Here is a 14,497-nt window from a genome sequence, read left to right as displayed (position 1 = left end):
TGTTTTTGAGACAGAGTCTCACACCGTTGCCCAGGCTGGAGTGCAGTGGCACAATCTTGGCTCACTGAAGCCTCCGCCTCCCGGGTTCAAGTGATTCTCCTGTCTCAGCCTCCTGAGTAGCTGGGACTACAGGTTGCACCACCACACCCGGCTAAGTTTTGTATTTTTAGTAGAGATGGGGTTTCACCATGTTGGCCAGGCTGGTCTCGAACTCCTGACCTCAGATGATCCACCCGCCTTGGCCTCCCAAAGTGCTAGGATTACAGGTGTGAGCCACCACACCCGGCCTCTGAGACGTTTGGAAAGGAGCTTAGGCATTATCCTAAGAGCAAAGGGGAATATTGGGTGGGTGGGTTATGGTTTACAGGAAACCAGAGTGAATGTAGAGAGAGAAGACAGACATAGGGCACAATGCAGGCTGGAGATGACAGGGACTCAAAGGGTTCTGAGCAGAGATAGCAGTAAAGATAAAAAGAGAAAGCTGACACAGTTAATATTCAGGAGGTAGACATAGTCCATTATCTTCTTTTCTGTGCTAGTTTGAGCTGTGTTTGCTGTCACTGGAAATTCAAAGGGTTTTAACTTACCACAGAAATTGGTACTGGGAGTGGTTTAGTGGCAAAGTAATGATTTAGTGATGACAATGATGTAAAACCAGTGGGGAAAGAGACAAGGATAATGCCCAGGTTTCTGGGATAAGGTAGGGGGTAGGTATTAGTGACATTTATGACTTAATGGAACAATGAAGAAGGAGAAGGAAGGGACATATTAAGAGACTGTGATGAAAGAGGGTGAAGCTGCTTTTGAGCTGTGTTCCAACTAAAGGACTTGATTAGGAAGCAAACAGAAACAGGATTGCCCTGAAAATCGTAACGTGCAGCCAGAGGGTCACGCTTTTCTACCTAAGTTCCTCTAAAAAGATAAGGAAGGCAGAACTTCTGCATATGAACCCCCTGGTAAGTAAACGTGGGACACTATGGTAGACTGGTAAATTGTCATTCCTTAAATCTGATATTTAAAAAATCTAATAGCCATTTATTTAGTGGATTCAGGGAGCACGAACAAGATATTTTTAATATTCTGAAATTTCACGTTTTGTTTTTGTTCTTTTTGAGAAAGGGTCTCACTTTCTCACCCTGGCTGGAGTGTAGTGGCACAATCTGGGCTCACTGCAGCCTCAACCTCCTGGGTTCAAATGATCAGTTCCCCCAAGTAGCTGTAGGCGCACGCCACCACGTGCCGCTAATTTTTTGTAGCCATGTTGCCTAGGCTGGTCTTGAACTCCTGAGCTCAAGTGATCCACCTGCCTCGGTCTCCCAAGGTGCTAGGATTACAGGCATGAGCCAATATGCCCGGCCTCATGTTTAACTCAAATGCATCCAGACTTTACTTTTCTACCATAATAATGTGGACGTGATAATAAAGCATGCTTCTAAAACTAGCGAGTGTTTTGAATCAGCATTATGCTAAAAGTCTTACATCTCGTTTGTCACAATAACCCCTATAAGGTAGATATTTTAATGTCTATTGTTTAAGGCACAGAGAGGTTAAGCTATTTCTACAAGGTTACATGACTAATAATTTATAAGCTAGAATTTGAGTCCAAGTTTGTCTGAATATAGAAGGTTTTTTTCTTTTTTTCTTTTTCTTTTTTTTTTTTTTTTTTGAGACAGAGTCTTGCTCTGTTGCCCAGGCTGGAGTGCAGTGGTATGATCTCGGCTCACTGCAACCTCCACCTTCCGGGTTCAAGCAATTCTCCTGCCTCAGCCTCCTGAGTAGCTAGGATTACAAGCACCTGCCACCACACCTGACTAATTTTTGTATTTTCAGTAGAGACAGGGTTTCACCATGTTGGCCAGGCTGGTCTTGAACTCCTGACTTTGTGATCTGCCCACCTCAGCCTCCCAAAGTGCTGGGATTACAGGCATGGGCCACCGCGCCGGCCCTTTTTTTTTTTAGACAGGGTTTCACTCTGTTGCACAGGCTGGAATGCAGTGGTGTGATCGTGGCTCACCATAGCCTCGACTTCCCTGACTCATGATCTGCCCACCTCAGCTTTCTGAGTAGCTGGACTACAGGTGTGCACCACCGCACCCACCTAATTTAAAAAAAATTTTTTTTTTTTTTTTGAGAAATGGGGGCTTGCTTTGTTGCTCAGGTTGGTCTTGAACTCCTGGCCTCAAGCAATTCTCCAGCCTCAGTATCCCAAAGTTTGAGATTACAGGCATGAGCCACGACATCTGGCTTCGTCAGTTATTTTTAATATGTGTACTAGCTAGCAAGTTAGGCTCAATTTTGTTAAATAAAATGTAGGAACATAGATAACTGATTTTCACATTCTTCAAACTCTATTCTATCTTAAACACAAAACACCATTAAAACCAAATAACATCATTTATAGTATGACATTTTTAAAAACAAAGTAAATTTTAATGATTTTTAAAAATAGACTAAGCTGATTACTAAACCAAATATTTCATTACTTGTTATAAGAATTTAAATATTACTTATTATAAATGTTTAAACTTGAAATTTTATAAAAAAGAAACATACCTCCAAAATAATACCCGAAGACATGTTTTTAAAGCTTTTATTTAAAAAAAGGGTAAAACAAGAGATGACATTTTAAAAAGAAAAGACAGTAATTAAATCATAGTACTGTGTCCCTTTTAATTTGCTGTAATAATTCCTTTTCTTTGGAGTATTATTTTTATGCTCATTTCTTTGCAAAGAAAAATTACAAAAAGTTTTCCAACATAAAAAATGAATACAGGGCCAGGTGCGGTGGCTCACCCCTGTAATCCCAGCACTTTGGGAGGCTGAGGCGGGTGGATCACCTGAGGTCTGGAGTTTGAGACCAGCCTGGCCAACCAACATGGTGAAATCCCGTCTCTACTAAAAATACAAAAATTAGCCAGGCATGGTGGCGGGCACCTGTAATCCCAGCTACTGGGGAGGCTGAGGCAGGAGAATCACTTGAACCCAGGAGGCGGGGGTTGCAGTGAGCTGAGATCATGCTACTGCTCTCCAGCCTGGGCAACAAGAGTGAGACTCCATTTCAAAAGAAAAAAAAAATGAATTTGGGGTCTCCTTGGGAGCTATAAACAGGGGATGCACTTTTTCAGTGACAACATGAACATGTGAAACTGATAAAGCAGAAATTGCACCTGATTCTTACATGTTCATGCATATGGTGATACAAGCACAAACACTTTTTCTTGCAGACAAGAGAATATTTCCAGTTTTGACCTGTGAAGAACAATAACTAGGACAAAGCTCTTTGTCAGAGAAATCTCATCAGTTTTCAATACCACCAAAGCAATTGTGAAATGATTTGACCTAAGGTTTAACTATATAATTCCTCAGTTCACAGGTACAACAAATGTTGGCTCCTCCTTTTAAAGGCTCTGTGTGTGTGTGTGTGTGTGTGTGTGTGTGTGTGTTGTGTTGATTGATTTTTTAAAATACATTCTGGGAAACTCTTAACATAAAGATTTGGTCTAAGGATTAGAACTTAGTTCTAGCCTGCAAGGGATCCCTAATTTCTGTCATCCTACCACTAAAGCCAGGTGTCTTGGTACTACTCAGAAGCTTACATCATAGACAGAAAGGGAAAGGCAAAAATGAAAAAGAGGAATATGAAAAAGTGGGAGAAAAAAAGAAAAACATGAAAAATTTCCCTATAATTATATTAAGTGAGAATATGTCAGCTGGACACAGTGGCTCATGCCTGTAATCCCAGCACTTTGGGAGGCCAAGGTGGGTGGATCACTTGAGCACAGGAGTTCGAGACCAGACTGGCCAACATGGTGAAACCCCATCTCTACTAAACATACAAAAATTAGCTGGGCGTGGTGGTACACACCTGTAGTCCCAGCTACTCGGGGGGCTGAGGCACGAGGACCACTTGAACCTGGGAGGCAGAGGCTGCAGTGAGCTGAGATTGTGCCATTGCACTCCAGCCTAGGTGACAGATGGAGACTCCATCTCAAAAAAAAAAAAAAAAAAAATAGAGAGTATGTCTTGGGTTAGCTTGCTTAGGAAAGAAAGAAAATGAAAGAAAGAGAGAGAGAGACAAAAAGAAAGAAAGAAACGAAGGAAGGAAGGAAGGAAGAAAAGAAAGAAAAAGAAGAGAAAGAGAAAGAAAGAAAATATGATTTGTGCTGTCATAGAACTCAACATATTTCTGATTTCAGTGATGAAATCATGTTCATGTTGGTTTATCAAACACATGTAATTTATCTTTTATATGTATAAATATCAGATAATATTTATACATAAATCTAAATTTGTACAAATGTCCTGTTTTCAGGCTGGGCTGGAGTGATTATTTTGTTATTGGATCATTATTTTGTTTTCAATCACTGTGAATAATAATGTTTTGTATGATTTGGTTTGTTTTCGCCATGCACACCATAACTGCAAATAAAAGAAATACTCTGAAAAGTCTGAGTCCATATAAATACCCATTTCAATTTTGGTAAAAGTCATAGTAATTTGCAATGGAAGCACTGAATATGAACTAGACATATCCCATAAATAGTAAAGCTTGGAGCTTTGTATCCAAAGTGCTAAATTGCCATTTTGGAAGTTGAAGAAAAACTTATATTGCTTTTTTAGCCAGTTAATTGTTTAAATATTAGAATTTTCAATGTAAGTCATGATTTCTGAGATTTATATTGGAGAAATACTGAGCAAGAAAAATATTGTCAGCATTTCTAGTGACACTGCTGTTGAAAAACCTCAATCTCGATGCATACAAAAATACTGTCACATTTTGCTATCAGAAAGTGCTCTTTCCTTCTCTAATGAAACTCCATCATTATATGCATTAAACAGAAATTAAAAAGAAATGAGTAAAGAAGAGAGGGAAAAGAGAAAAGGCAGGGCCGGAGGAGAGGAGAGAACCGGCCCACCTTCTTCCCAGTATTATTTTTTATTATTTATTTATTTATTTATTTATTTATTTATTTATTTATTTATTTTTGAGACGGAGTCTTGCTCTGTCGCCCAGGCTGGAGTGCAGTGGCGCAATCTCGGCTTCCTGCAAGCTCCACCTCCGGGGTTCACGCCATTCTCCTGCCTCAGTCTCCCAAGTATCTGGGACCACAGGCGCCACCACACTCAGCTAATTTTTTGTATTTTTAGTAGATACTGGCCAGGATGGTCTTGATCTCCTGACCTCGTGATCCACCCACCTTGGCCTTCCAAAATGCTGGGATTACAGGCGTCAGCTACCGCGCCCAGCCCTTCTCAGTATTCAATGCAGCATATGGGGCGGCACCACCTTTGGCAAACTTTAGACCAGAGAGCGCATGTTTTAGCAGGCCACTGAATTAAAATTTGTGGCTCCTGGATTTCAAAGGTGGTTAATGTAGTAATTTGCTGGGAGTTATCAAAGGCAGAGAAAATACTGCTGCATGGTAATATCCTAGCTATGGAAAATAATTAGCACTTTTAGGCAGCAAGGATTAGAAAAGCAAATTTTCCCTAAATTATCGGCCAAATTCACCTAAAATTTCAGGATACAGCACAGGAATTCCGAGGCAGACAAACACACGAGGTTCTAAGGTTTCACATTCTCAAAATTCATCATTCTAGAATGTTCTAGGGTGATATCATTGGCCTTTGCGGGCAACCCTTTTCTGCATAGTCAGACCAGTACCGGTAGTTGTGAGTTGTGGGTAAATTGGCTCTCATAAAAAAGAAAGGCATTGTATTTCAAGTCTTTACAACAGATGTTTTTGTGGGACTTACCAAACGAGGGAAGGAACCTCTTTCAGTTTGTGAGCCATCAACAAATCTGAGTGCCATTTGTGTGCTTCACTGGCCATTTTGAACAAGTAGAAAGGAAACTGGGATGGAAGTTAGGAAACTATGTTCCAATCTGGCTCTTTCACTAAAACCAATTTATGGGTATATAAGATGCATTTTCCCCTATGTGAAAGACAATTCAGAAATTGCTCCATATCATACGTGTCCATACCACAAATGGAAGGCCTAGTACTAAACTTAACAAAATAATGATGTCACCTCTAGTGGTGAAATAAGGAAACAAAATATAACAGCAAAAATAAGAGTTTCCCATCATAATGGTAGTTTCCTTAACAAAAATAACCACAGAGCAACTGATCAGAAGGAAAGTATTACCCTAAAATTTTAGATTTAAATTTGTTGCTACTATAATCATGCTGCATACCAAAACTGATTGACATCTAAACATTTCTGTGTAGTGCTGAGATTTTCATATCTATTTTTTTTCAGGGTAAGACTGACTTTCTTTTGCTAATATTGCGCCCATGATATCTTACTGGATTCTAATATATATAAGGATATCATATTTACATTAACAAGATAATATTTTTCATTTTATACTTTCAGATCATTGTCTCTATATAACAAAAGGTATTTAATATTTTAATTTTCAAAAATGTCTCTGTAAATAAGATGCATCTTACACAGACTGTATGTCTTACAGAATAGCAATTATATTCAATATGTTTATTTCTTATGTTACAATTTCCTTGTTTACCTTATAGAGATGATTCAGGACCCTACTAAATCCACTAGGCTGTTGCAAATATCAAGATCATTTACTCAATAGTCATTTGAGAAAAATAAAGCATTATGCAAAACATTGCTATGCTGATACCAACTATATGAGCAACTAGGGATTAAGCCAGATCCCCTTGGGGAATAGAATATTCAACTTCCTCCCTGCAGTGAGGTGATAAAACCTGTATGGACCAGCTGGGTAACCCTAGGGGGAAAGAAATTCTTTAAAGAGACTTTTCTAAGGCTGGTAGGAAGTTGAATTTTCTTACCAATAGAAGCAGCTGAACTATTTGCTTTTTACACATTAAATTTGAAGTTGGTGTCTGATTTTCACCCATTGCTCAAGAGTTTAAAAAAGAGAGATGACCATCTACTGATGATTAACAGATCAAATGTTTTTGTCTGTGGTAAACACAAAAATTCCTGAATTTCCTCTCAGAAGCTATTGTTGCATAGAAATGTGTTATGATTTAGTCTTCCACAAATCGAAACAATTTTTTTCTTTAGAAATACTCCCAGATTGGCTGGGTGCGGTAGCTCACACCTGTAATCCCAGCACTTTGGGAAGCTGAGGCAGGCGGATCACTTGAGGTCAGGAGATAGAGATCAGCCTGGCCAACATGGTAAAACCGTGTCTTTACTAAAAATACAAAAATTAGCCAGGTGTGGTGGCGCATGCCTGTAATCCCAGCTACTGGGGAGGCTGAGGCATGAGAATCGCTTGAACCCGGGAGGTGGAGGTTGCAGTGAGCTGAGATCGTGCCACCGCACTCCAGCCTGGGCGATAGAGTGAGATTCCGTCTCAAAAAAAAAAAAAAAGAAAAGAAAAGAAAGAAAGAAAAAGAAATATCCCCAGATATATCCTTCATCCTTTAACACTGCCCAAGTAAGTGAAATCTGAATCCTTCTCTCAGATGTATTTTAAATAAAATTCTGTACACATAATCATCTCATCTAATATTTTAGTCTCCCACATAAAAATCTCAGCAAAAAGGCCAGTTTTTACTGAAATTACCTGTTTTAGATGTGTGTTAGAGTGGAAAATGCAAAAGTGGAGAAAAAAAGGCTGTAAGGAACTGCATTAAAATGGAAACAATCTTTTCCACTGGTCAGCAGGATTATGGCTAATGTAATCTCGATTTTGAGCCCTTGATCCATATGCTCTACAAGTGTGTCTGTTTCACAAGTGTGTATTACTTTTATAACACGGGTGTGGGGGAGTCAGTTGCATAGAAAGAGTCTCAGGAATGCTAGATCAATATAACACCTCAGGTACCACTGAAATGGTCTCAGACATTTAGGAATTGGAAGGCTCACAAAAGCTATTTTCACAGCTAGTTCAACCTGCTTAAACAATGTTAAATGCATAATAGTCTTTTTTGTTTTCTTAGAGATAAATAGCATTTTAGAAAAAAAAAATAAGGAAAAGCATATTCTCTTTTGGGGGCAACTGATTTGGCAAAATTTAACGAGGTTTTTAAAACTCAACAGTCATGGAGCACCATTAAATATTCACACAAAAAGACCCAGGCAGCTTAGAGATTAATATTTCCTTGGTCACAAGACATGTAATTGACTTGCAACAAGACAAAATATTCAGTGCATCTGGTTGGGGCCAACATGGATGATGACGTGTTTCTCATAAGCCCTTTTCATTGTTTTCTCAATTTGCTTCAGAAAAACTTGCGGGATCCGTCCACATAAAGTGTGCACAGTCTCCAAAAACTTCAGCTGAAGGGGGTAATACATGGATTGAAAGAGATTGTCTTGAAAGGGAAACTGAAAGAATGACGAAAAAAAAAAAGTTTATTTTAGTAACGGAAATGCCATTTTAAATGCAGATCATTTTTATTCAGAAATGACACAGGAATTACGATAAGCACACAGGCACAGGTTTGGACAAGTGAAAAGACCTTTGAGGATCTAAGTTAACATCCTGTCTCAGCTGTGCAACCCCAGGCAATCATTTAAACTCTCTGAACCTCAGTTTCTTTTTTTTTTGAGACGGAGTCTCGCTCTGTCGCCCAGGCTGGAGTTCAGTGGCCGGATCTCAGCTCACTGCAAGCTCCGCCTCCCGGGTTCACGCCATTCTCCTGCCTCAGCCTCCTGAGTAGCTGGGACTACAGGCGCCCGCCACCACGCCCGGCTAGTTTTTTGTACTTTTTAGTAGAGACGGGGTTTCACTGTGTTAGCCAGGATGGTCTCGATCTCCTGACCTCATGATCCACCCGTCTCGGCCTCCCAAAGTGCTGGGATTACAGGCTTGAGCCACCGCGCCCGGCCAGTTTCTTTACCTCTTTAAAAAGAAAAAGGCCAGGCATGGTGGCTTACACCTGTAACCCCAGCACTTTGAGAGGAAGTGGGAGCACCACTTGAGCCCAGGAGTTTGAGACCAGCCTGAGCAACATGGCAAGACCCCATCTCATTAAAAAAGAATAGTAATAAAATGTTTAAAAAATTTGGGTCCTTAAGGCTCTTACAATCTAAAAATGATGCGTGTCTCTAAGGACAGGAAAGTCCATATATTATAGCATGTTTATGCTGAGTAGAAGTAAGGCTCAAGATACTTGAAATCTACTACAACAAAACAATTAATTCTTCATCTTTTTTGCCTTGAATCTTAATGAAGAAACTTTAGGGTATGTCTATGGTAATCTCGTGAAGTTCAGGGTTTAACAATTACTAGTAAAATTTATTGGCAATAAACCATATTTTAATAATTCAGGTACCAAATATTAGTGGTTGTTTACTTCCCTCCTAATATGGGGCTTTTGAGATCATCATTGTCGTTTTTTAAAATTCTTTTGTTTTTTTCATGGAATACGTCTATGAGCAGTATTTCCTAAAATAAATCTTTCCGACTACTTGTTAGGCACATGTGTCAAAAGTTTTATTACAATCTTGTTGAAAGGGAAAAGGTTGCTAGCAGATCAAGTCAAAGATCCACTCTTGGTCAGGACATTTTATATGGAAAGACTAGCGAGAAATGAAAGAAGAATGGTTAAAGGTCAGTACACTCTTGCCTAACAGTAGAGGTGGGTGTCTGCTTTCCTAGAACAAATGTTAATCCTTTTAAATTAATCAGAAATACTGCTTACACAGGTTTATCAGAGATGCCAATTTCTTCTCAGAAGGAGATTATGCATTATGTAATGCAAGAAGCTTCTGTCCCAGACCAGGTTTGGGATACTTTTTCTTTAATCACGAAATTTAAACCATTGATAAACCTCTTGAGGCCAGTCCTGAATCTGTCCTTTTCACCACTGTAGCCCCAGTAATGGGAACAGGATAGGTCAAAACCTTGAAATCACCCTCAATTCCTCTGTTTCCCCCAACAACCCTTACCCAGTTCATCAGCAAGTCCTGTAAACTCTATCTCAACAACATATCCCAAATAATGGCCACTTCTTCCCATTTTCCTGCCACCACGCAAGCCCATGCTGGCCCCATTGCTCACCCGGGTGGCTGCGATTAGTCTCACAAATAGCCTTTGTGTTTTCACCCTTGCATCTCTTCCACCACGTTACCAAGGTGATATTTTTAAAGCATAAATCAGAGCCTATCACTTTCCCGAAGGGGCTTTCCACTGCCGTTAGAATGCAATTCCAATTCCTCCCTTGTTCTAAAGGTTCAAGGTGACCTGGAAACTCTCCCCTCTCAGTTCCTTCTCTCTCCTCTTATCTGGCCATTCCTGTCTTTCCAGCACACCAAATTCATTCCCGTCTCTGGGACTTTCCCCTGGTTATTGCTTCTGTTTCATGGGATCTTCCCCAGATTTCCCCTGGACTGCCTCCATCTGATAAGTCTAGGACTTGCAAGCAGCCTTCCTGGTGCCCCTCCCCCCAGCTGGTAGAACACTCCTCTCCAGTCCAGGACTTTGGACCCATCAGCCCACTCTTTTTACACCTTTTGAACTCTTTCACTATCTCAGAGGATTTTTTTTTTTTTTTTTAGCTAGGGTCTTGCTGTGTCACCCAGGCTGGAGTGCAGAGGGGCAATCACAGCTCACTGCAGCCTCGAACTCCTGGGCTCAAGTGATCCTCCATCTCAGCCTCACAATTAGCTGGGACCACAGGCTCTTGCCACCATGCCCAGTTATTATTATTATTTTTTCCTAAAGAGGCAAAGTCTTGCTCTGTTGTTCAGGCTGGAGTACAGTGGTACCATCCTAGCTCACTGTAGCGTTGGCCTCCTAAGCTCAAGGGATCTTTCCACCCCAACCCCAACCCTTCCCCGCCCAGTAGCTGGGACTACCGGCATGTGCCACCAGGCTAATTTTTTTTTTTTTTTTTTTTTTTTTAATTTTTGTAGAGATGCATCTCACTATGTTGCCCAGGCTGGATTTTTCTTTCTTTCTTTTTCTCAATGAGTATTGTCTGGCTTCCCCCAGCAGAATATATGCTTCTTTTTTTTTTTTTTTTTTGAGACGGAGTCTTGCTCTGTCGCCCAGGCTGGAGTGCAGTGGCCGGATCTCAGCTCAGTGCAAGCTCCGCCTCCCGGGTTCACTCCATTCTCCTGCCTCAGCCTCCTGAGTAGCTGGGACTACAGGCGCCCGCCACCACGCCCGGCTAGTTTTTTGTACTTTTTAGTAGAGACGGGGTTTCACCGTGTTAGCCAGGATGGTCTCGATCTCCTGACCTCATGATCCGCCCGTCTCGGCCTCCCAAAGTGCTGGGATTACAGGCTTGAGCCACCGCGCCCGGCCATATGCTTCTTAAAGACTAGGGCTTTGTCCATCTTATTACTTTCCAAATTCCTAGAAACTAGAATTGTTCCTGCATAAAATAGATGTTTCATAAATGATTGTCAAGAGAATTACTGCAAAAATGTCTATCTGATAGATGCCTTCTTGCAGGGAGGCTGCACTACCCTTTCACACAAACACGTACCACACGGGTTAGGGTGTCTATGAACACCTGAAACAGAGAAATAGAGAGAGACAGAAATTTTCAGAGACAGATGAAGGGAGAAAAAGAAAAAAAATATAGAGAGAAAGTGTTTATAAGCAAGAAGAGAGAGAGATGTGAAAAAGCTAGAGAAAGTGTGAAATTGTTATCATCAAAACAACTTATTTATATCTTGGTTTTTTTTTTTTAGATGGAGTCTCACTCTCTCACCCAGGATAGAGTGCAGTGGCGCGATCCTGGCTTGCTGCAACCTCTGCCTCCCGGGTTCAAGCCAGTCTCCTACCTCAGCCTCCCAAGTAGCTGGGATTACAGACATGCGCCACCAAGCCTGGCTACTTTTCATATTTTTAGTAGAGACAGGGTTTCGTCATTTTGCCCAGGCTGGTCTCGAACTCCTGACCTCAAGTGATCCACCTGCCTCAGCCTCACAAAGTGCTGGGATTACAGGTGTCAGCCACCGCACCTGGCCAAAACAACGTCTAATTATTGCACAAACGGTAAGTCAAGCTCTTTACTAAAAGTGTAAAGACTATCATTTTGTTGAATTCTCATAACACTTGTTTGAGGTAGATAATCTTATTATCTACACTCGACAGATGAAAAAACTGAGGCCCAGTAAGGTAAGGGCACAGTTAATGGTGAATCACCAGAAAGTGACAAAATTGGGATTTGAACCCATCTGCCCAGGCCCAAAGCCAAGCTCTGACCCACTACACAATGGTTCACAGCATTGTAGAGGATGGGGAAATACATCTTTTATGATGGAGTCTCTTTATATTTACCCACATTTTGGGTCAGGGTTAATGATTTTTCTGATTGAAATGCCTGAATGAAAACTGTATTTTTAGAAAGCCCAACTGAGGAAAATCATGGAGTGTACTAAGCAGAATCATTTTTGAAACAAAGTTGTTCAGCCTCTTTCTGATCCCCCAGAAAACAAACAAGATGAGTTGTAACTCAAGAACCACAACTGCTCAACTCCAAACCAGGGGTGACAGATCACAAAAGAAACCCAAGAGTGGCTCTGATAGACACATGGCTGCTGTGTACTTATTTAACTTCTGCTTGTACTCCTGAACGAGTTTGCCCCTGGAGTCAGTGTTTGGATATTTAAATGTGAGGATATCATTAAGCACAGAACAAATTTTCTGCGTAATTAAATCACCCGGTCTTTGAAAACCAAACAGCAGGAAATGCAGAAGAAAAAGCTTGGATGCATGTTAAATACCTTCCTTGTACGGAAGTCAACGCTAGGAATTTCTTTTTTCTTTTTTAAGACGGAGTTTCACTCTTGTTGCCCAGGCTGGAGTGCAAGGCACGATCTCGGCTCACGGCAACCTCTGCTTCCTGGGTTCAAGTGATTCTCCTGCCTCAGCCACCTGAGTAACTGGGATTACAGGCATGCGCCACCACGCCCAGCTAATTTTGTATTTTTAGTAGAGACAGGGTTTCTCCATGTTGGTCAGGCTGGTCTCAAATTCCTGACCTCAGGTGATCCACCCACCTCGACCTTCCAAAGTGCTGGGATTACAGGCGTGAGCCATGGCACTCAGCCAATTCTGGGAATTTCAGAGTTAGAATTCTCCAGGACTCTCCCTAGCAAATGCATACTTTCTTTTTTTCATTTCATTTCTTGTTTTTACTTTGTTTTTTCAGAGACAGGGTCTTACTATGTTGCCCAGGCTGGTCTTGAACTCCTCACCTCAGCCTCCAAAGTGCTGGGATTATAGGCGTGAGCTACTGTACCTGGCCTATTTAATTAATTAATTTTTTTTTTTTTTTGAGATGGAGTGTTGCTGTGTCACCCAGGCTGAAGTGCAGTAGTGCAATCACGACTCACTGCAACCTCCACCTCCCAGGTTCAAGCAATTCTCCTGTCTCAGCCTCCCAAATAGCTGGGATTATAGGTGTGTGCCACCACACCTGACTAATTTTTGTATTTTTAGTAGAGATGGGGTTTCACTGTGTTGGCCAGGCTGGTCTTGAATTTCTGACCTCAAATGATCTGCCCGCCTCAGCCTCCCAATGTGCTAGGATTACAGGCATAAGCCACCACACCTGGCTGATTTTATTTTTTATAGAGATGGGGTCTCACTACGTTGGCTATGCTGACCTCAAACTCCTGACCTCAAGCAATCCTCTCACTTCTTAGCCTCTTAAAGTGCTGGGATTACAGGCATGAGCCACTGTGCCAGGACTTAAATGTTTTTTTTTTTTTGCAAATGCACATTTTCATACACAAAAAAAATGTTACTATGTTATGGGATTTACCACCTACCTCACTTCTACCAGAGCCTGTTCATGAAACTTAGAGAATTCAATCCTTAACAACAAAGCCTAATACATTCTACATGTTTTATGTCAGGGGTTGGCAAACTTTTTCTGTAAAGGAGTAGATGGTAAATATTTTAGACTCTGTAGACCATATGTCCTTTGTCACAACTAATCATCCTGCTGTTACAGTGCCAACACAGCCATAGGTAATACATAAATGGGCAGGCACGATGGCTCAGACCTGTAGTCCTAGCACTTTGTGAGGCTGGGTGGGAAGATCACTTGAGCCAGGAGTTTGAAATCAGCCTGGGCAACGAAGCAAGATCCCATCTCCACCAAAAGGAAAATGACAATACATAAATGAATAGGTGTCACTGGTTCCCAATATGACTTGATTTACCAGTGCTGACATTTGAATTTTATATAGTTTTCTTGTGTCATGAAATTATATATATATGTATGTATATTTGAGACAGGGTCTCGCTTTATTGCCCAAGCTGGAGTGAAGTGGTGCAATCATAGCTCACTGCAGCCTTGAACTCCTGGGGTCAAGTGATCCTCCTGCCTCAGCCTCCCAAGTCACTGAGATTACAGGCATGAGGCTTGCCTTATTTTTAAAATTTTTTATACAGATGGGGTCTTATAGTGTTGCAGTTTTCTTGAGAAATTGCATAAAGGGCTCCAGCTAGCCATGGTTCATACACATACCTGCATGCCTACCCTATTTTCTCCTCTCTTTTCCCATCTCTAGCCCATGAGTC

General features: G+C 41.1%; 1 protein-coding gene across 1 annotated transcript in view; it reads right to left on the bottom strand.

The window, feature by feature from the left end:
• Positions 1-6,394: 6,394 nt before the first annotated feature.
• The window catches only part of GXYLT2 (glucoside xylosyltransferase 2), an 81,479-nt gene continuing 73,376 nt past the window's right edge, over positions 6,395-14,497 (bottom strand). Inside the window, exon 7 of the mRNA XM_033210463.1 lies at positions 6,395-8,334. Coding sequence (XP_033066354.1) covers positions 8,152-8,334 — 183 coding nt within the window. The 3' untranslated portion in view covers positions 6,395-8,151. The remainder of the gene's footprint in view (positions 8,335-14,497) is intronic.

Source organism: Trachypithecus francoisi, unplaced genomic scaffold, assembly GCF_009764315.1.
Source record: "Trachypithecus francoisi isolate TF-2019V2 unplaced genomic scaffold, Tfra_2.0 Lachesis_group0, whole genome shotgun sequence".
Classification (NCBI taxonomy): Eukaryota; Metazoa; Chordata; class Mammalia; order Primates; family Cercopithecidae; genus Trachypithecus; species Trachypithecus francoisi.
This window is presented reverse-complemented; position numbering and strand designations above follow the sequence as displayed.